General features: G+C 39.4%; 2 protein-coding genes across 6 annotated transcripts in view; one reads left to right on the forward strand and one right to left on the reverse strand.

Moving 5' to 3' along the window:
• Window positions 1–22,792, reverse strand: part of LOC138751620 (dual 3',5'-cyclic-AMP and -GMP phosphodiesterase 11A-like) — a 272,213-nt gene that overhangs the window by 28,267 nt on the left and 221,154 nt on the right. For all 5 annotated transcript variants that reach the window (XM_069914141.1, XM_069914140.1, XM_069914143.1 and 2 more), the window contains 2 exons: window positions 20,154–20,217; window positions 17,739–17,813 (listed from right to left, as the gene is read on the reverse strand). In XM_069914141.1, the coding sequence (XP_069770242.1) occupies window positions 17,739–17,813; window positions 20,154–20,217 (139 nt within the window). The remainder of the gene's footprint in view (window positions 1–17,738; window positions 17,814–20,153; window positions 20,218–22,792) is intronic.
• On the forward strand, window positions 10,208–11,563 carry LOC138754216 (golgin subfamily A member 6-like protein 6). Its single transcript, XM_069918141.1, is given in 1 exon segment — window positions 10,208–11,563. A coding segment is annotated over 1 exon segment (1,356 nt).

Consider the following 22,792-nt stretch of genomic DNA (forward strand, 5'->3'; position numbering starts at 1 on the left):
CATAGAAAACCTTGGGATTCTCCTTAACCCTACATGCCAAGGCCTTCTCATGATCCCTTCAAGCATTCCTAAGTTCTTTCTTAAGATCCTTCCTGGCTATCATGCAGAATATTTCTCACAAGCCTTTCCTGTTTCCTGCTTCCTATATCTAACATATGCTTCTTTCTTCCTCTTGACTCATTACCTCAGCCACAGTTCCCTTTTCCTACCATCTTTCACTTGTCCCAGGGTTACAAACCTGTTCTGAACCCAGCACAAGTTGACCGTAAACTTCCTCAACTTTATTTGTGTGCTTTCACACTTGAACATCTGTTTCCAATTTACTCTCGCTAGTTCCTGCCTCATCCCTTCATAGTAGCCTTTCCCCAGTTAAGCACTTTCCCATTTTAATTGTTTTTATCCACAATCTCATTCACCAAATCTCCTACCTGATCTCCTAACCAATGAGTCCCCAATTACCAAAGTTCTCCTCTTCTCCCCTCTTCCCTTCAGAGTCAAGGGGCCAGCCTCTATGCCAGAGAAGTGACCATCATGATTGGTCCATGGTAGATCTCCTCACCACACGCCCCCCCCATAGTATCCAAAACAATACACTTGTTGTTGAGGGCAACTGCTACAGATGTGCTCTGCATTGACTTGCCTCTTCCCCTTCCCTCTCCTAACAGTCACTCAGTTACTTGACTCCTGAATTTTAGGGGTGACTATTTCCCTGAAGCTCATCTCTATCGCTGCCTCTGCCTCCTGAATGATCCTGAGTTCATCCAGCTCCAGCTCTTTAACACGCTCTCCTAGGAGCTGCAGCTGGATGCACCATTTTGCAGGTGTAGTCATCAGGCTGCGCTGTCCCAGATTTCCAACATCCTGCAAATGGAGCATTCTACTGCTCTAGCTGCTGACTCCATTAATTCTTCAAATTTAAGTTCAAAGATCTTACCTTAGTGGAACCAAACTCATCTTCAGCCTCCGCATGCCGAAGCCTCATGAGCTAAAATCTGTAAGTCTGACTCACACACTGGCCGCTCTCCACTTTATGACTAGAGGAAAATAAAATGATATCTAAAGCCTGTCCTTACCTATGCCTACCTGCTGAATCCTTTTTGTTCTTCGAATAGGGTGGCCCCTTTTTTCTTAAACTCCTACTATCCCTCGGCTTTTACATGTTTGTGCCAAAGCCTGTTGAGCCAAAGCCTTACCACTCTGACTCAGCCCACTCCAATGACGACCGCCCCCTCAATGCATGTCATTACACACCTGCCTGGCTGCAGGAACATATTCAATGACAATGGATCATGCACCTGGAAAATCTCAAGAGCTCAACTACTCCAAATTTGTGTCCAATTAGTGCTTTAAAAATAAAAAAGGGTACTAATTAATTTCAAGGCTGTCTATTTTCATTTTACATGCGAAGGAGAACACAAAGGAAGTCGTATTAGGGATTTACTACAGGATGAACAGAATGAATATGATTACACAGTTGACATGACACTTCCACTGAAATATTGGAGATTGATGCCACTGAAATAACTTCAGTACTCTAATATATCCTCGCCAGGCTTCTTGGCAATGTCAAAGTTAATTCAAAATTTTCTCTCTCAGTTTGATTTTTAAGTGAGGAGATGGAAAGGAGAGAAGGCCACAGGCAGCAACAGCTGCCAAGAATTGGGACTAGGGGTCGAGGAGGTCTAATAAAGAGCAAGAAGCTGGATATGGGGACTCAAGTTCAGTGTATGCAGGAATCCTACCACTGGACATCAGGCAGGAACAAAGCGAACCAGGCTAATGGTTAGGGTATGTAGCGACTCTTTGCTAACCATTGAATGACACTTAAGAGAAACCCTTCTCCCTCTGTAAATCTGCACTGTTGTACTTTGTGTGAGATGTCCACTGGTCTGCCCACATAACAACCTTTATCACTCCACTTTCAATATATAGGACAATAAATTTGAACTTTTCACTGTATCTCAGTGCACATAACAAAAATAAATATATAAATTTCAATGGTTAAATATCAACCTTTAATATTATGGCATAATATAAGATTGCTGGGAATGAATATACATACTAGAGATGGCAAATGTCCCCTAGTATCATAATGAGCAAGAGCATGTTTGACTGTGCTTTGCATTACCACCAGCATTGCTGCAAGCCTTCAGCATTGAACATAAATAAAGGACTAGGATGTCAGATAAATAAACCTCCAGTGTGTTAAAATATGAAAAGCACAAATATCCCATTATCATCCAGATTAGAGCATTTCATTAATGTTGTGATCATGGCTGGTTTAAGCCCAGTTGAGCCAAACATTTCATTATCTACCAATGGAAAGGTGGGGGTAGATCAACCATCCAAACAGGAGCCATTAAATCACGCTTTGCTACGACCAAAATATATACTGGCATCAAGAGTCAAACAAGCATTAATAATTTTAATTGTTCAAATCCAATCTTGTCAAGCTGCATTTAGCATGTCATTCTTTGTCAACACCCTTCTTCCTTATAATTGAAATAAAATATCCAAATAACTTTGTGATTCTCTTCTGTGGGTTAAGTTTTCTATTTCAAACTATTGCATGAGAAAGGACAGAATATTGTTTAAAAAAAAAAGAATTTTGCAATCAGACACATCATCAGACTGGAATTTGTTTAGCAATTCAGAAATAAAGCTTGACTTTAGATATTGCGCTGCTTGCTCAGCACAGGTCTCAAAGATTAGGTTGAAGTATTGGCCTCATGTGCTGCTTGCCTGATGTGATAATAAATCAAAATAGCTATCAGCAATATGAACTACCAAGCAAGTATCAATATCAGCAAATAAGTATCTATAAGCAAAATCTATCTCCAATCAGCAAAAACCCTGATGTACCAAGTTTCTCACATTAAAGGGAAATGAATAACATGGGTTTGTTCAACTTCTGTAAGACATGAACTAATGCTGAATGATTCATGTAAATTATCTCAGTTGTTGCATTCAGGCAGCCATTTTATGGTCTACGGAGAGTGCTCTTATTTTGCTACTGGGATCACATACTTCTTGACTGTAGGACTTCCCGGTGTGTGTTTATTGAACCAAATGCATCAAGGGTTGTAGTTCAATAGTACTTCATGAGCTCTTAAGCATTGGAGGTTTTGGAAAGGATATTCCTGGTTAGTTAAGATCCAGTCAGTGCAAAGTTTGATGGTGTTGAAATAATTTAATAATTGAACTGTATACTGATGTATTTATATTAGAAAACATGTTCCTATTGTGACTAATGAATTATTTAACAGGTCATAAATTAGTGAACTGATGAATTTTAGAGTTAAAGCCTTTTTCTTGGTGAAAAATACTTGAAGTCTCCTTTCAAATGATAAATGAAGGGTGCACATGAAATTATTATGGCAGGAATGTGTTCTTAATTCACTCTAACAGATTAAATCAATGTTGTAAGTCTAGTGTTATAACATCACAAGCAATAATAATAAATGAAGTAAATTCTTCTTAAGCAGTCCCTCTAAATCAAGGATGATTTATGTAAGGGTTAAAATGACTGAAAATCACTTGTAAACATTTTTTGCCAGTTTCTAGCTGCTAGACATTTTTAGGAGTCTGCACAATGATTTTTGACATTCCTTTGAGTGTCTCTATAGTTACTGCTTTCTTATTAAGGTTAAAAGCCATGTTTTCAACCATCTAAGATAAACAAAGTGGTTAGTTTTTAATTTGCTTTTGTGCTGTTAGAATCAAGAATATAGAGCTGGTCAAGACAATTTTCTTTGACCGTGTACTTTTGAATGAATTAATAACTTATTGTCGGGGGGCATGGCAAGATGGCATAGGAAGAAGTCATGTGGAAACACCTCTCCCCAACTGAATAATTAATGACCGAATTATAAAGACATTTAGCACTTTTAAAAATTTTCAAGAAGTGGCTTAAACTTTGTCTACAGCAACAATAAAGAAAACAAGAGGACAACTAGTGAAGAAATTAACTTTTAAATGTGTAGAAAATGCAGAAGAACCTTTCAGAAAGATCCATGAGAGTCGATTGGAGAGGCCACGAAGCAGCAGAGGAGTCTACAGACAAAGCTGAGTATTACACCGGTGCCTTCCTTGCGTTCGGGAATGAAAGATGCCACTGGTGCGGTGAGTCCCTCCATGGAGTGGGGGGGGGGGGCATGAGCACGAGTCCCGGCATGCACCCGACGAGGCCGAGGAACACAGGAGTGATTGCCCTGACTGAGAACTTGAACACTTGTGCGTGGTCGGCAGCACCGCTGTGACTAACGCAGTGTTGGATGAACTGGGCACGCATGATGACTCGCGCATGTACACTACCCTTAACTGGGTCCAGGCTGCGGGTGGGATCAGCCTCTGCCAGGCTGACCGGTATGAGGGGGGTCCAAACTCGCAGCCAGGTCACCCAGGCTGAAATACAAGCAGGAGAAGAAGAGGAAGAAAATTCTGTGATGTTGGATGAAGAGGAAGAGCAATTATTATGGAAGCAGCAAGAATCATGGAAGGTAGGCCACAAAGGTTTAAAACTATTCACAGACTTTTAAAACTACCTCTGCTGGAGTTTAACCTGTTAACCCTTTATTGGAAGATATTGTTATGTGAATGGAAAATATGTCTGTTCAAGTGAGTCAAGGTATTTTAGGAGTCAATGCCCAATTTGATGATATGAAAGGGAAAATGAACAATATATATGAAGAAGTTTCTGCAGTAAAAATGGATGTTAATAAATGTTTGAGAGCTGTTGATATGGTACACGATAAGTTTAAGAAGAATGAGCAGGCTTTTATTGACTGTAATGATAAGGAGGAGAGATATTCAGAGCGGATGGATTATATTGAGCATTCCATCATTGGTTGGGGCATTCAGAAAAGAGAATACTTGAAAAAATTGATTCATTGGAAAATCAGATTCAGCGTAATAATATTAAGATAGTAGGTCTTCCAGAAGATATTGAAGGAATAGACCCAGTAAAGTTTTTTTCGGAAATGGATTCAAGAAATGTTAAGAGAAGAGTCTTTCCCAGATGAAGCAATAGAGCAATAAGGAAAAAACCTTTCCCAGGTCAACCTCCACGGGTAATTCTTATTTGTTGTCTGTGGTATCAAGATCGAGAGATGATTTTGCGTCTTGAGGTACAAAAAGCTTGTCAAATTCAGAGCTCTCTGATGATTCAAGGCAATAGGGTCTTTTTTTATGGTGACTTGAGCCAAGATATTATTAGGAGATGTAAGGAATTTAATCCTGCAAAATTGGTTCTGTGCAAGAAGGGGTATAGATTTGCTTTTAGATTCTCTGCTGTTTTGAAGGAGTTTTATGGGAATTTTCAGACTCAGTGTTTTGAGAATGATTGTGATGTTTTAACCTTTGCAAATTCCTTGCCAGATAATCAGACAAGTTCTGAAATGCAGAAGCAGTCGAAGTTGCAGGTCTTTCTGAAGATGAACGGGAATGGGAATGGGAAGAAGGCACCAGAAACTCAACGATTGATTGATATAGAATGAAACGACCAAGCTAATCGTGGAATGGAATCTGTGGGCTGAATGTCATTATTTTATATATTTTTTTCATGGAGATCGGTTGGGGGGGGGGGGGTTGGATGACTTCCAGTCATCCGCCACTAGTGGTATTGGCCACACCCAATCTATAGAAGGGGGTACCAATAAAGTGTTTTTTTTTTCTTTAAGGGGGGTTTTCTTTATATATATTCATTTAGTTTATTGAGTTAAATTTTTTTGTTCTTTTTTTTAGTTTAGTGTGTAGTGTTTTGGGTTTTTTTTTAAAGGACCCTTTTAATTTGTACTAGTGCTGACTGTGTTAGGTGCCACTCTAAGGGGAAAAAAAGAATAACTTCAATTTTGCGACTTTTAATGTTGAAGGGCTTAATCAGGAAGTGAGTATTGAATTACATTAAAAAGATGAAGGTTGATATTGCTTTTTTACAAGAGACTCTTTTGACTGAGAAAGAACATTTAAAGTTAAAACATGATTGGGTAGGCCATGTTATTGCATCGTCTTTTAACTCAAAGGCTAGAGGGGTAGCTATTTTAATACATAAAAAGTTACCTTTTATGTTGGATTCATTCTCTGCGAATGCTGGCAGAGTATTTACGGTTATCTGTAAAAATATTTTCCGAAGCTTGGACTTTGATGAATGTGTATGCTCCAAATGAAGGTGATGAAGAATTTGTAACTAAAACATTTTTGAATTTGAATCAGGCAAATGAGAATATTTTAGTAGGTGGGGATTTTAATTGTTGTTTGGATCCATTATTGGATAAATTTCCAAAAACTGTGAAGAAAACTAAAGTGGCTAAAAGATTAGCTGTACTAATGAAAGAATTGAATTTGGTAGAAATATGGAGACGATTAAATCCGACTGAGAAAGATTTTTCATTTCATTCTGCACGACATGATTCTTTTTCTAGAATTGACTTATTTTTGGTATTGGGACAATTACAAGGTATAATCACTCATGCTGAATATAAGAGTAGGATTTTGTCTGATCATTCTTTATTATTAATCTCTTGTACTGGTCCTGAGGTGGTAGAAACTGCTTATCATTGGAGATTTAATGAGATGTTATTTTTAAAAAAACCTGAATTCCTAGAATATGTCAGGGATGACATTACATTTTTTTTTTGCAATCAATACCCAGTAAGTTTATTCTATGGGATGCTTTAAAAGTGTATTTAAGTGGTCAGATAACTAGTTATTCAGCGAGGATTAAAAAACAATATTTGGCAGAATTTGGAAAAAGAAATAAAAGTGTTAGAGAAGAAATTTCAAAGGAATTCAATGGAGGATAATAAGGCACAGTTATCTAGATTGAAATTACGTTACAATACTTTGCAAACTTATAAATATGAGAAAATGATCCAAAGATCAAAGCAACATTATTATGAGTTAGGAGAGTGAGCCCATAAAGTTTTGGCTTGGGAGTTAAAGACTGAACAAACTTCAAGGACAATAAATGCAGTTAGGAGAAACTCGACAGTAACATATAAACCCCAGGAGATTAACAATGAATTTTGTACATTTTATCAAGATTTGTATACCTCTGGGGTGACACAGGATAACAAATAGATTGAATATTTCTTGGCTAATTTAAACTTACCTTCCTTGAATGAGAAAGATGTAAATGAATTAGATAGTTTTTTTTTACTGAGATAGAGCTTAAGGATTACAAACTATGCCTAATGTGAAATCTCTAGGAGAAGATGGATTTACAATGGAGTTTTATAAAGAATTTTATGATCTATTACTTCTGGTATTTACAGATGTCCATACTGAATGTAAGAAAGTACCTGTCTGTCCACAACAAAAACACAAATCAGAAGAACTAAAACATATTTTTTCAACTTCTCAGGAATCAAGTACAACTGCTGTAAAAAATTATAATTGACTAAACTATATCTCACATTGATTAATTTTGTAACACTGTCTACACACATATTCATCCACTCCTCCTGAGATAATGTACAAGCTAAAGAAATGGGTTTGCTTCCGGAGTCTTTTTCTAGGGCATTAATTAATAGTTATGCCAAAGAAGGATAGGGATCCTTTGAAATTTTCCTCATATAGACCAATTTCTTTACTGAATGCGGATTATAAAATTGTAGCAAAGTTATTAGCTAATAGGCTTGCTAAATATTTACCACAATTAATATATGTAGACCAAATGGGGTTTTATTAAGAATAGGTATTCAGCCGACAATATTACCAAACTGATGCATCAAAACAGCAACTCAACCAACCAATGACGGTAGCGCTAGATGCAGAAAAAGTTTTTGATCATATTGAGTGGAATTTATTATTTAAAATGTTAGAAAGATTTAAATTTGGCCCACTCTTCACTGTTTGGGTGAAGGCTTTATATACAAATCCTTCTGCACAGGTGGTGACAAATGGACAGGTGTTGCCTGCATTTAATTTGTCTAGATCAACTAGACAGGGCTGCCCATTGTCACCGGCCTTACTTGCATTGGTTATAGAACCACTGGCTCAGGTAATTAGACTGAAGATATTAAGGGAATTAAAGTTTGCAGATGATGTGTTGATATATTTAACATGCCCTAGAAATTCTTTGGGGCCACTTCAAAATTTGTTGAATCAATATGGAGAAATGTCTGGTTTATAAAGTTAATTGGGATAAGAGTGAGATATTACCAATATCAGATGAGGATTATTCAGATTGTAAACAGTTTATGAAGTTTAGATGGTCTAATAAAATTAAATATGTAGGTGTAACATTAGATAGGGATTATCAAAATTTCTTACAAAAGTATAAATTTCTGGTATTGAGACATTTAATGGAGCCCTGGGTAAGTAAAGTTTCAGCTAAGACACCAGTATATCAGAATAAAGTAATTTCTTTTTCACTTAATAACCCCAACTTGAAAGCTTGGGAATCGAAAGGTATCAAGTTGGTGGAGGATTGTTTTGAAGCTGTTATGTTTCTTTCATTTACTAGACATAGAGAAAAATTTGGGATATCTTCAAGCTCCTTATTTGCTTATAAAGTTCTAGCATTATTGACAGAAAATTTTGGACGGGATCTGGTTTTACCTGGACGCACTAAGTTTGAGATGTTAATTGTTGATAATGGGAAAAAGGGTTCTGTTCTGAAGTGTATGCATTGTTACAAGAAAAGATGGTTCAGGTTGACTTTTATAAAATGAAGGACAAATGGGAGAAGGACTTGTCTATTACATTATCTCAGGAGTGGATGAATATATGTGTAGACAGTGTTACAAAATTAATCAATGTGAGATATGGTTTAGTCAATTATAATTTTTTTACATCAGTTGTACTTGACTCCTGAGAAGTTGAAAAAAATATGTTTTAGTTCTTCTGATTTGTGTTTTCATTGCGTTTCTTACATTCAGTATGGACATATGAAAAAGTTAAACTTTTTGGGAAAAATTCATTAAGTTTTTGGAAGATTTATTCAAGATTGAACTACAACTTGCTCCGTTCGTATCTATTGGGTTATACTATGACCTAAAATTGTGTCTCTTTTTAGAGAAGTTAACTTATAATTTACAAAATAATAATTATTTTTTGTTAAAATGTGGACACTATATTTGAAATGTATGAGTTTACATACAAGGTAAATGTTTTTTTTTAAAGTTGTAAAGGGTTGGCACACTACACAGCAACCGATAATTACCTGAAATATGTATTTTGCTCTGACTTACTTAAGTAAGTTGTTTTGTATGTATTTTAAAAATTCATAAATAAAGTTTTCAAAGAATAACTTTTTGTCCATTTATTAATTGTCTTAAGTATAGTTTCCTGTTTAGAGTGCAAATAAACAGTGGAAAACTCAATGCTATTAGAACAGACTTATTCATTAATGAGCCAAAACATCCAACTACATGTTTTCAAGCAATTATAAAGGGAAATGGTTGCAATAATTAAGTCAAAGGAAACCTGGACTATTGTCTTGTTAGTCCAAGAAAGACGGATTTGAAGACATAGAAAATTAGAAATTGAATTTGGAAGAGGACTAGATTGATTGGGCTCTGTTTAGAGCAGCTTGATAAGAAGAAATAAACAACAATAAAAATCATTGTTAGAAGTGGTAAGCTTTCTGTGTTTATTACAGATTAGAACATGGTTTTGGGCATTGAATCCACTTGTCCGATAAGGACTGTTTTGGTTTTGGAGAGATTGTTGTGTATATTTTATATCTGAGTCCAACGAAAAACACTACAGAGAAAACAACACCTATGACTGCTAGGGAGCAATGCGTTGAGAAGATGAAGAAGGCATAACTAATAGATGAATTGCATAAATGGCAATTAGATACAAAGGGAGACAAGATGGCTCTTCAAGACAGATTGAGGGAGGATATAATCAGGTTTCAGCTGCTGGGGATATGGATTCCACAGAATTACTGCCAAAAATACATTAATAGAAGCTAAGATTAGTTACGAGGTAGTGGTGTGAAGGATGAACAATCTAAAATGGAGACATTGTCAGAGATTAAAGCATTGTCTGACTTACGGGACCTAATAAGATTTCACAATAGGGCATCAAATATTTCCAGCAAGCAGAGCTCTAGAGTTGGCTCCAGAATTTCAAGCACTGAATCTTTGTGTAAAAGAATTTATGCAGTAACAGCAGGTCTTAAAATGAAAAAGACAATGCTTCAGTTTGAACTTAAACGATAAGGAGGAGCAGATAAGACTGATATGGGTGCAGCGACAACATGAAGAGGAGCTGCAGGAGGAGCAGTGATGACAAGAGGAGCAGCGGCAGCAAGGAGCTGCAGGAGGAGCAGCGGCGGCAAGAAGAGGAGCAGCGGCGGCAGGAAGAGGAGCAGCGGCGGCAGGAAGAGGAGCAGCGACGGCAGGAAGAGGAGCAGCGACGGCAGGAAGAGGAGCAGCGACGGCAGGAAGAGGAGCAGCGACGGCAGGAAGAGGAGCAGCGACGGCAGGAAGAGGAGCAGCGACGGCAGGAAGAGGAGCAGCGACGGCAGGAAGAGGAGCAGCGACGGCAGGAAGAGGAGCAGCGACGGCAGGAAGAGGAGCAGCGACGGCAGGAAGAGGAGCAGCGACGGCAGGAAGAGGAGCAGCGACGGCAGGAAGAGGAGCAGCGACGGCAGGAAGAGGAGCAGCGACGGCAGGAAGAGGAGCAGCGACGGCAGGAAGAGGAGCAGCGACGGCAGGAAGAGGAGCAGCGACGGCAGGAAGAGGAGCAGCGACGGCAGGAAGAGGAGCAGCGACGGCAGGAAGAGGAGCAGCGACGGCAGGAAGAGGAGCAGCGACGGCAGGAAGAGGAGCAGCGACGGCAGGAAGAGGAGCAGCGACGGCAGGAAGAGGAGCAGCGACGGCAGGAAGAGGAGCAGCGACGGCAGGAAGAGGAGCAGCGACGGCAGGAAGAGGAGCAGCGACGGCAGGAAGAGGAGCAGCGACGGCAGGAAGAGGAGCAGCGACGGCAGGAAGAGGAGCAGCGACGGCAGGAAGAGGAGCAGCGACGGCAGGAAGAGGAGCAGCGACGGCAGGAAGAGGAGCAGCGACGGCAGGAAGAGGAGCAGCGACGGCAGGAAGAGGAGCAGCGACGGCAGGAAGAGGAGCAGCGACGGCAGGAAGAGGAGCAGCGACGGCAGGAAGAGGAGCAGCGACGGCAGGAAGAGGAGCAGCGACGGCAGGAAGAGGAGCAGCGACGGCAGGAAGAGGAGCAGCGACGGCAGGAAGAGGAGCAGCGACGGCAGGAAGAGGAGCAGCGACGGCAGGAAGAGGAGCAGCGACGGCAGGAAGAGGAGCAGCGACGGCAGGAAGAGGAGCAGCAGGAGGAGCAGTGATGACAAGAAGAGGGGCAGCAATGGCAAAAAGAGGAGCTGCAGGAGGAGCAGCGATGACAAGCAGAGGTGCTGCAGGAGGAGCAGTGATGACAAGCAGAGGAACAGCTAAGAATGGAGGAAAAGGACCAAAAAAGCAATAAAAAGCAACTAGAACTGGACAAAAAAATTGCTGCTAATGAGGCCAGGTCACAGGACCTAGAAAGTTCAATGGTATCTGGTGCTCAAAATAAATTATTGAAAACATTGCAACAGCTACTATAGTAGAGCTACTAAAGTAATACACACACACACACACATGCCAGATTAGACAACTCAAGACAAGACTGACTTTATTCAGGTTTTACAATGTCCCGGGCTCCACGGGACAAGGCGGGACACTGCTATTGGAGTGCTTCCGATCTACAGGACCAGCAGGTTTAAATTGATCCTTGAGAGTGTCCTGCGCCTTCCAGCAGGATACTCAGCAGGACAACGCGCCATTCTCCAGCACGCAGTACCGCTCCGTTAGGTGAGTATTCACCTGTTCGTTTAGTTGTTTCATGACCCGCAGAACCGTGCTGGTAACGGTTCATGACACCGTGTTGTGTGCTCACTTGGCCCGCTACACAGCTGCAACATCAACCCCTCCCCCCCCCACCCCAGAATCATCACTGGAAACTAAAACACCAGTTGCATGTGCATTCGGTGACATCCACATCGTCTGAGCTGGGGGCATTGAATGGGTGAAGTGGGATCCACATGGGCAGGCTTGAGTCTGTCTACACTAAATAGCTTTGTATACCCCCCAATGTCCAAAGTATACACAACCACGTCCCTCCTAATCACGCAGAAAGGGCCCTCATATGTTTGTTGTTACGGCGTTCCTGGGGCCTGTCTGCGTACAAAAACAAAATCAGCATCCAGGAGCGGTGGGGGCATATGTTGTTTAGGAGTTCCGTGCCAGTTGGTAGGAACAGGTTTGCTGACTGTGATACCACATCAAAGCTGCTGAAGGACGTCCAGGTTAGAATTGGCTGCGAAATTAATGTCCCCTGGAACTCTAAGGACTGCACCATAAACCATCTCTGCAGATGATGCAGACAAATCCTCCTTTGAAGCTGTGCACACTCCCAGTAGAACCCATGGCTACTCACCGACCCAATTGGGACTGGTGAGTCGGGCCTTAAGTGCGAACTTTAGTTGCCAGTGGAAACATTCCACAAGGCCATTAGATGGTGGATGTTATGCCATGGCGTGTTGCAGGTGTGTGCTACAAAAGCTCATAAAGGCAGTCCATAATGCAGAGGTGAATTGTGCTCCACAGTCTGAAGTTATGTGCATTGGGACACCAAATCTAGCGATCCAATTGATGATGAATGCCCTAGCACATGTTTCAGCGTCACTGGATGGCAACGGGATAGCCTCTGGCCAGCACGTAAAATGGTCCACCACTGTTAGAATGTATCTCATTCATTAGGCCTGATGGATTCCTATCACCCAGGCCTTGCATATTCAAAATCCACACGCCTTGCTCATGTCTTGCAATTCCAGCGAATCCAGGAGAAACTGGTGGAACCTAGTGTACTGGATTTCCACCGGGGGATTGATAATAAATTTATTTACTCGAAATGTGGTAGCAGTGTCCAATGCACCTACAACATGGCAGAATTTTGTGTCCTCCGCCGTTATGCCCTGAAGATGAAACTGGGTTTCAGCCTGTATAAGCCATACTCGAGGTCATTGAGTCCAGAAAGGAGGCAAGTGAAGTCCCACTGTGTTAACTGCAGCCGTGGCAGCATCTGCCGGTGCTGCTGTAACTGCGTCCATTATGACTGTAGACTCAGACTTTGGCCGAATCTTGCAGTCGATGTCACCAATTATAGCGACTACTATGGTAGAGCTACTAAAGTAATACATGTACACACACGGCAGATTGGTCAACTCAAGACTGATTTTATTCAGGTTTTGCATGCTTGATAACTTTCTTGAGCAGCATGTTAAGGAACCCACAAGAGAAAATGCTCTCCTGGATCTAGTGTTGTGCAATGAGATAAGTAGAGTAAATGATGTAATAGTCAGAGACCATCTGGGAAATAGCAATCATAGTATGATTGAATTTCTCATTCAGATGGAAGGGGAAATAGTTAGATCTAAAACTAATATATTATGCTTAAACAGGGGTGACTACCATAGGATGAGGGAGGGATTGGGCAGAGTGGACTGGGAGCACAGGCTAATTGATGAAACAGTTGAGAAACAGTGGAAGGTTTTCAAAGAAATATTTTGTAATGCTCAACAAAAATATATTCCGGTCAGGAAAAAGGGCAGCAAGGGAGGGAAAAATCAACCGTGGTTAACAAAGGAAATAAAGGAGGGTATAAAATTGAAGGCGCAGGTGTACAAAGCTGCAAAGAGCAGTGGGAAACTGGAAGATTGGGAAAACTTTAAGAGACAACAAGGGGTTACAAAGCGGGTAAAAAGAAATGGGAAAAAAGGATTATGAAAGTAAATTGGCACAAGATATAAAAACAGAAAGCAAAAAAAATTATAAATATATAAAACGGAAGAGGGTGGCCAGAGTTAACATAGGACCCTTGGAGGATGAGAAAGGAAAACTGGTAGCAAAAAATGAGGAAATGACCGAGGCATTAAACAAATATTTTGTGTCAGTCTTCACGGTGGAAGACATGTCCAACATGCCCAAGTGCGGAGTTAAGGATGCGAATGTTGGGGAGGGCCTTGATAAAATAGTTGTTACAAAGAAAGTAGTGATGGAGAAACTAATGGGACTAAAGCCAGACAAATCACCTGGTCCTGATGATATGCATCCAAGGGTTCTGAAGGAAATGGCAGAAGTTATAGTTGATGCATTGGTGATCATATACCAAAATTCCTTGGATTCTGGGCAGGTCCCGGCAGACTGGAAGATAGCAAATGTCACGCCACTTTTTAAGAAGGGATGTAGGTAGAAGACTGGAAATTATCGGCCAATTAGCTTGACGTCTGTGGTTGGAAAAATGCTTGAAGCCATCATTAAAGATGAAATAGTGAAACTTATGGAACATAAGGGTTCAATCAGACAGACGCAGCATGGTTTTAGAAAGGGAAGATCTTGTTTGACAAACTTGTTAGGATTCTTTTGAGGATAAAATGGGTGCGGTGGATAGAGGGGAACAGGTTGATGTTGTATATTTGGATTTCCAGAAAGTGTTTGATAAGGTGCCGCACAAGAGACTTATCAGTAAGTTACAGGAAAGTGAAGTCCGGGGAAGTATATTGGCCTCGGTTGAAAATTGGTTGTCTGACAGGAGGCAGAGAGTCGGGATAAATGGGAGTATTTCAGGTTGGCAGAGAGTGGTAAGTCGGGTGCCGTGGGGGTCAGTGTTAGGCCCACAACTATTCATCATTTACATTGATGACTTGGAGGAGGGGACAAAATGTGGTGTAGCCAAGTTTGCAGATTACACCAAATTGAGTGTAGGAGCAAATTGTAATGAGGATGTGGAGAGCCTGCAGAGGGATATAGTTAAGCTGGATGAGTGAGCAAAGGTCTGGCAGATGGAGTACAATGTTAGTAAGTGTGAGGTTATCCACTTAGGCAAGAAAAATAAAAGAGCTGAATATTATTTAAAGGGTGAAAAACTACAGGATCCTGTTGTGCAGAGGGACTTGAGAGTGAGTGCTTGTGCATGAATCGCAAAAAGTTAGGTTGCAGGTGCAGCAGGTTATTAAGAAGGCAAATGGAATGTTGGCCTTCATCACTAGAGGGATTGAATTCAGGAGTAGGGAGGTAATGTTGCAACTGTATAAGGTACTGGTGAGACCACACCTGGAGTACTGTGTCCAGTTCTGGTCTCCATATTTGAGGAAGGATATACTGGCTTTGGAGACAGTCCAGAGGAGGTTTACTAGGTTGATCCCTGGGATGAAGGGGTTGACTTATGATGAAAGATTAAATCATCTAGGATTGTATTCGCTCGAGTTCAGAAGAATGAGAGGAGATCTTATAGAAACATATAGGATTATGAAGGGTATGGATAGGATAGATGTAGGAAGGTTTTTTGAGCTGGCCAGGGAAAGTAAAATGAGAGGACACAGTCTCAAGATTCGGGGGAGTAGATTTAGGACAGAGATGAGGAAAAATAGTTTTTCCCAGAGAGTAGTGAATGTTTGGAATTCTCTAACCAGGGAAGTGGTTGAGGCTGCCTCATTAAACACATTTAAAATTCGGTTAGATAAATTTTTACATGATAGAGGAATTAGGGGATATGGGGAGAAGGCAGGTAGGTGGAGTTAGGTCATAAATTAGATCAGCCATGATCGTATTGAATGGCGGAGCAGGCTCGATGGGCCATTTTTGGCCTACTCCTGTTCCTACTTCCTATTTTCCTATGTTCCTATACCCCGCATGTCCTGGGCTCCATGGTACATGGCAGGACATTGCTATTTGAATGCTTCCAATCCACAGGACCAGCAGGACCCTGTGAGTGTCCTGCACCTTTCAGCAGGATACTCAGCAGGATAACATGCCATTCTCCAGCACTCAGTACTGCTCCATTAAGTGAGAATTCACCTGTTTGTTTAGTTGTTTCGCGGCCTGCAGAACCGTGCCGGCGATAGTTGACGACATCGCGCTGAGTGCTTGTTCAGCCCACTACATGGCCGCTACAAAATCAAATTTTGATGAAGAACTTGAGAAAAGAAAACTATTAGATACCAAAGCTGAGCCAATGTTAGAACAACAATAAGCGCTTGGTCAAGGATTAAGCAGATTAAGACTTGATGCTGAGCCAGTGCTACAGCCACAATATGGACTTAGTCCTGAACGAGGCAAAGGAGAGGCTGAACCATTGCCGCAGATGCTGATTTAATCAGGTTGATCCAAGAAGCCAGAGATCAAACTCCAATAATGGCCACATTGGACAGAGATGGGAGCCAAATGCCATCTCTTATAGGGTTATATCTTTCCAGGCACTCCCAGCAAGCTGAAATCCAGGTGGACAAAGTGACATACATCTGGGCATGACAAGATGACATGGCTGCATTGTTAATTCAGTTACAGACACTCTCCTCACTGCCCAAGATAAAAATTCCAATTTTTGATAGTGACCCACTGTAATTTCAAGGTTATGAAAAGCTTTAAATGCAGTATTGAAATTAAAAGTCACAGCTCAGAAGATTGCTTACAATATTTGCTTCAGTTCACAAGTGGATAACCATGAGAACTTGTAAAGAGTTGCCAGCATATGACTCCGAATCAAGGATTCCAAAGCGCTAAAGTGGTTATTAGAGAAACAGTTTGCTGACAAGCATAGAATTTCTAGAGCTTATATACTGAAGACTTTTTCATGGTCATCAGTAAGACCAGGGGACACGCATGGCTTACAAGCTTTCGCTCTCTTTCTAAGAGGATGTTGCAATGTCATAACAGAGATTGGCCATCTTTGAGAGCTTGACATACCTCAGAATATGGTAGACATTGTAGATAAATTACCCAACTGGATAAGAGAATTATGGAGAAGACAGTTGTTGAATATCAAGAAAAACACCATGTGGCAGCTACTTTAAGAATTTGGTGGATTTCATTGAAGCACAAATGGATGTTGTTAGAGATCCAGTGTTAAAGGTACTCAAACAATGAGTAAAGAAGTTGAACAGTCCAAATCATGTTCTCAACCAAAATTGAAGTACAATTCCCACCTCTCTGACAGTGGTGGGTATAGAAGTGAGGGAAAATGAAAGTTTGTCTGTTGAGAGAAAAAAAATGTTTCTTATGTAATAATAAGCACAGATGGGAAAGAAGACAGAGTGAGACAATTACCTTTCTGAAGGAAAATGGAATATGTTTTGATAGTCTGAGTAAAGGACACATCAGCAAAAACTGAAAAAAGCAACTCAGCTGTGATAGATGTAGTTAAAAGCATCCCAAAATGCTACACATCTTCAAGGAAAAGAAGGATACAGAAAAGGATCAATAAGATCGAAAGAGTGCAGAGAAGATTCATTAGGATGTTACCCAGACTTCAGGAACTGAGTTACAGGCAAAGATTAAACAAGTTAAGACTTTATGACCTGGAGTGTAAAATAATGAGGGAAGATTTGTTGGAGGTACTTAAAATTATGAGGGGGATACATGTTCTCGAGTGATTATAAAGGGAAATGGTCGCAATAACAGCTTTGAGGATTCTGCGTTGATGGGACCAATATTAGAACTCTAGATGGGGCAAAAACTGCCTGATATTTGTTTGTGAGATGGGCCAAAGATTCCATGCAGTCAGTAATGATGTTGCATTTCTTAAAGTTAGCTCTGAGTACTTCTTTGAACCTTTTTCTCTGTCCACCTGATAATCTCCCATGACAAAGCTCAGAATTAGGTGTCTTTGTTGGGAATAAGTACAGAATAGAAAATTGACAAATTTGTTTATTTAAAATATCATGACTTTAAGTTTGTACTCACAGCTGGAGTCAGCTTCAGTTCAGATCTCTCCCTGTCCCCTTGCTCAAAGAACTCACTAGTTACCAATTCAGCCACCTACAATACAAAAATACACTTGTTTCATAAATTTGGCTGATCTGATATCAGACGGATCAAGCAAATTTTAATTATGGCAGTTCACTATCGATAGGATTCATGCAATATTACTTCTTTTTTCTTAAAAGGGAACTTTCAGTGATAATTGTCTTATCCACCCAGTTAGATATTTATGTATGTGTGTGTGTGTTGTGTGTGTGTGTGTTTAACTAATAGCCATTGTTCTAAAGCTGCTGTATATCCCAAAGGCTCAATTGTTTTCTGAGTTATTCTTTCTCTTTGACCAGCTACAAGTATTTCCAATTTTATATTGGTTATTTATTCAGGTGCCTAAAGACAAAAACAAAACAAAAAAAGGAAAGCAAAGAGCACATTTCCTTTTAATTAACGTTGAAGAGAATACAGGGTATATCTACTCCTTGGAAGACTGGAGAGGTAACATGCCCCATTATGGTTATGTATTTAAATTTTTGTTTGTTCAAGACTAACAAAAGGACAAATGCATAACATAATGTATTTGTATGAATCTCTGTGATAAATTTGTCACTCAGCCACTTGAACATGACATCCTCATGCTTATATCTAAGATGTGGCCAGTCATCCTTTTTAGCAACCAAGTTAATTTCTATATATAAAAAAAATCAGAAAATCTAAACACTTTGTGGCACAGAAATTACTAGTAAATCTAAATAGGACCAAGCAATGTCGCATTTGTAAATAGGTTCGCATATAGTTAGACAGATTGCTTCATAATTCACAAAAAGTATCATTCATTTTTCTGCCATTCTAAATGAGATTATGTGCAATAATTCAAAGAGCAATTACTTTCCTTTATCTAATTTAGGGTGCAGTAATTAACTTAGGGCATTTTCCATACTCAATGTCCACATCATGATATTGAGTAGCAACTTATTGCTCATGCCAAGGGCACTGTGTGAATTTTCAAATATCATAGAACATAACAAAGATGATTCTTGAAAAAGATAAAAACTTATAACCAGTATTTGGCAGCCAGGGGAAGAGAAAAGGCTTCATTTAGATTAATAAGGATACAACTGTGGCAGTAAATGCAATTTATTTGCAGTTGAATGAGCATCTCACATTTTTATTACAAAGTTTTTCACTGTACAATTTAATATTGAAATTATAGTTTTCATTTATTGCTTTTATATTTAGGTGAAAGTATATTTTAAAGTTCAGATATTTCTTATTATTCATCTTGGTCTTTGGAAACTGTATAATAGCATGATGGATAGATACTTCCAGTAAAAAAGAGCTATGCAGTTCCTGCAGATCTGTCCATTGAGGACAATAGTCTCTTTCCAGACATGATTTTTTTTGGATTTTGAGAGGATCAGATATTCAAGAGCTCCTGATAAATAAATACATCTTTATGATAATTTAAAGAGAGATTTGTTTTAAACAGGGAATTTTGCCTAGGTTATTAATGCTGACCCTATTAGGCAAAAATATCCATGTAATGTTTGGTGTGGTATTATAATCAAGAAACAATGCACAATAGTTGATCTTGTTTGATACCACAGCAAAAGGCATAGGATCACATCCAAACTAAATATGATGGAATCCCATAATTAAATATATTTTTCTTCCAGTATTAAACATGGTTTTTTTTTTGGATGTTGTTATGAATAGCATTGTGAAGAAAGCATGTCAGCACCTTTACATCGTCAGGACTTTGCAGAGGTTTGGTATGACATCAAAACCTGAGATAATTTCTACCGATGTGTGGTGGAAGTGTGCTGACCATCTGCATTACAGTTTGGTATGGGGACTCAAATACCCCTGAGTGGAAAGCCATGCAAAAGATAGTGAACGCAATGCAGGACATCACAGATCTTCTCACCATCGAGAACATTGACAGGGAACACTGCCAGAGAGCAGCAGCAATCATCAAGGATCCAACCACCCAGCATATGCTCTGTTCTCGTGGCTACCATTAGAAAAGTGCCACAAGACTTCCACCACCAGGTTCACGGACAGCTGCTACCCCTCCACTCTTACTTTTTCACTTCGTTATTCTTTTTCTCTCTGTATTTCACAGTCAGTTTGTTGACATGTATCCATATCTTTCTGAGTACAGTTTTTGGCACTACCAATAAATTACCAAAATTCTGCCTCACCCGCAGGAAAAAAGTCTCAGTTATATGTGATCTCATGTATGTTCTCTGACAATAAATCTGAACTTTCAATGGCAAAACAAATCAAAGTGTAGGCAATTATGAAATATTAAGTAAAAACTACAATTATATGTATAACTTTAAACAGATCAACATTAAAATTTTACATTTATTATGATAGGAAATGGTTTCCTATACTCACCTGCTTAGAGATTTCCCAAGGCTTGGTAATTGCTCCTAAGTCACAGGCTGTCATCAACATAGACCTGATGCCAAAAGTAAAATGATAATGATAATGATAAATGAAATTGAAAAATAATTTGAACTTGATCATTACAACAAGATGTCAAATATAACATATTTGCTTATTTTTACCAGACAACTAATTTTTCCTTCTTTTGATGATGTTTTAGCTAAATGGAGGCAAAATATTGTGAACAGTGGAAATTTAAACTAAAATACTTTGCACATCAGGCAAGACCTATGGATTGAGAGAGAGGTGAATGCTTCAGGTCAGAGACATAAATCAGTTCTGTTGAGTATTTCTAGTTTTTTAAAAAATTATATTTTCTGTTCAACAATATTATTTTATTGACTCCTGGTAACAATGTTTCTGGAAATGGATTGTTATAATTCATTCACAAATTATTTTTTTTTAAAAAAAGCAGATGTGTGTAAGAAAAGAACTAAAATTGAAATAGTTTCTTTGGAAATATTGAAGTGAAATATCATGAATTAAATCATCCTGAACTGGTGTGCAGAGCTGGAATGATGTAAAAATCTTCCATTCCCTTTCTTGATATCTCTGTTTCAGTAACTCTAGCACAGACAAACATCTATTACAACCCATACAGCTAACTCTCTTAACAACACTCCTCCCACCTTGATCTCTAAAGACTCTATTCCTTTTCCCCATTTTCTCCATCAACATTATAACTGTCCTGCTCATGAGGCTTTCGCACCACTGCCACTGTGATGTCTTCCTTTTTCCTGGCTTCTCCACCATTGTCTTTTCTCAATTTACCACATTTCTGCTCTTCACCCTTTCTCTTCCCAGCCAGAACAAGGATAGGGCTCCTTATTTTCTCATCATCCAACCCAGCAACCTCTATGTACAATGGAAATTACCCAAGGTGGATCTCCACCACCATACATTTCTAGCCCCTTCTCGTTTTAGCATTACAGAGGGACCATTCCCTTCACAACACCTTGGTTCCAATAATTTCAACTAACCATTTCCCTGATCACAACACTTTCCCATGTAACTGCAGGAAATGCAACATTTACTCTTTTACCTCATCTACAGACCCAAGAAACCTGTCCATGTGAAACAGCAATTCACTGGGATTTCTTCCGATTTGGACCATTGTATTCATTTTGGTCAATATGGTCTACCCTATATTGAAAAAAGCCAAACACAAATTGAGCAATCACTATACTAATGACTTCACTTCAGACCACATGAGTGGCCCTGACCTTCCAGCCACATGACATTTTAATTCTCCTTCCACTCTGACCTTTCAATCAACCCTTGGTATACTACAAGTTTCCAAAGATGACCAATGCAAACTTGAGAGATAACATCTCATTCTTCTGTCTAGGGATATTGAATTCAATATGAAATCTCAAATGTTGCAATGATTTTAGATAACCAGACTATCCTGATGAACTGGCCAAACATGATGCAAGGTCAATCACCTGTAACCTTTACTTAGTTTCTATCATCATAGATGTTTCAAAATTTCATCACCTGCTATGTTCTGCCTCTCAGTTCATGGTGGTCATTTGTTCTTTTTTTTCACTTCTTTCTGACTGTCTTCATTCATCTATAGACTGAACAACTCCAAAAGCATGTTTCGGACAAATGTGGTCTCCACTCTATCACAGACAAACATCACCCTACCCTACAATTTGAAACACATTTTTAGTTTCCCCATTTCCAATTCTATTGAAGAGTCTGACCTGAAATGTTAGTTCTGTATTTTTTATTTCAAGATTCCTGATTCAGCAGGTCTTTTGAATTTTTAATTAAATTTTCCCCTGACTTTTATTTTAATCATTTTAAGGTAGTGAGAAAGAAAACCTTGACAACAGACTGTATAACTCATTGGCACAAAATACACAACATAATTTGCTAAGGCATTTACTGGAAGCAAATAACATCTGGCATCACCATATTTTCATACAATATTAGCCAAGTTACTCATCAGAATCCCACAGTGCTCCATAAGTTCAGGGTATTGGGTGATAGATAGGAATTAGTCAACTAAGGCTACTGAATGATCCAGTGATATAAATGATCTTTAAAGTGAAGCTGAAATAGTTTATAGATATCAGTAGAAATCCAATATTGAATAATTATTTCAAAGCTATTGATAAATGCTAATTTTACTTGTAATTCATGAAATACAGAAAACTCCTAGATGTTATAAACTTTCAAGCTTTGTGGCAAAAGAAGGACACATTAATCACAGCTTCTCCATCCACCAACAACTCGAGGACCTAATAAATTGAGCCTCTAGATTATCAACATGGAGATGCCCCAGATAAATTGAGCAAATTGAAAATGGTCACATAATTCTGAGTGATATGTGGTTTGCATAAAACATCATTTATCATATCTCACTCTTTCAATTCCAGGTAACTATGACTGGGTCAGGTTTTCTCAAATCAGTGCGAAACTGCAAGCTCCCAGATTGGATCCAATAATTATGTTGTCCACAAGTCCCAATTTAATGACAAACAGCACACACCAAAGCAAGAGTTAACAATCCTCTCTCTCCAAACATGCCGTTGTGGAGTGATTAACTTTCACGCATTTTTGCTTTTAACCAAAAGGGT

This window comes from Narcine bancroftii, chromosome 1 (assembly GCF_036971445.1).
Source record: "Narcine bancroftii isolate sNarBan1 chromosome 1, sNarBan1.hap1, whole genome shotgun sequence".
Classification (NCBI taxonomy): Eukaryota; Metazoa; Chordata; class Chondrichthyes; order Torpediniformes; family Narcinidae; genus Narcine; species Narcine bancroftii.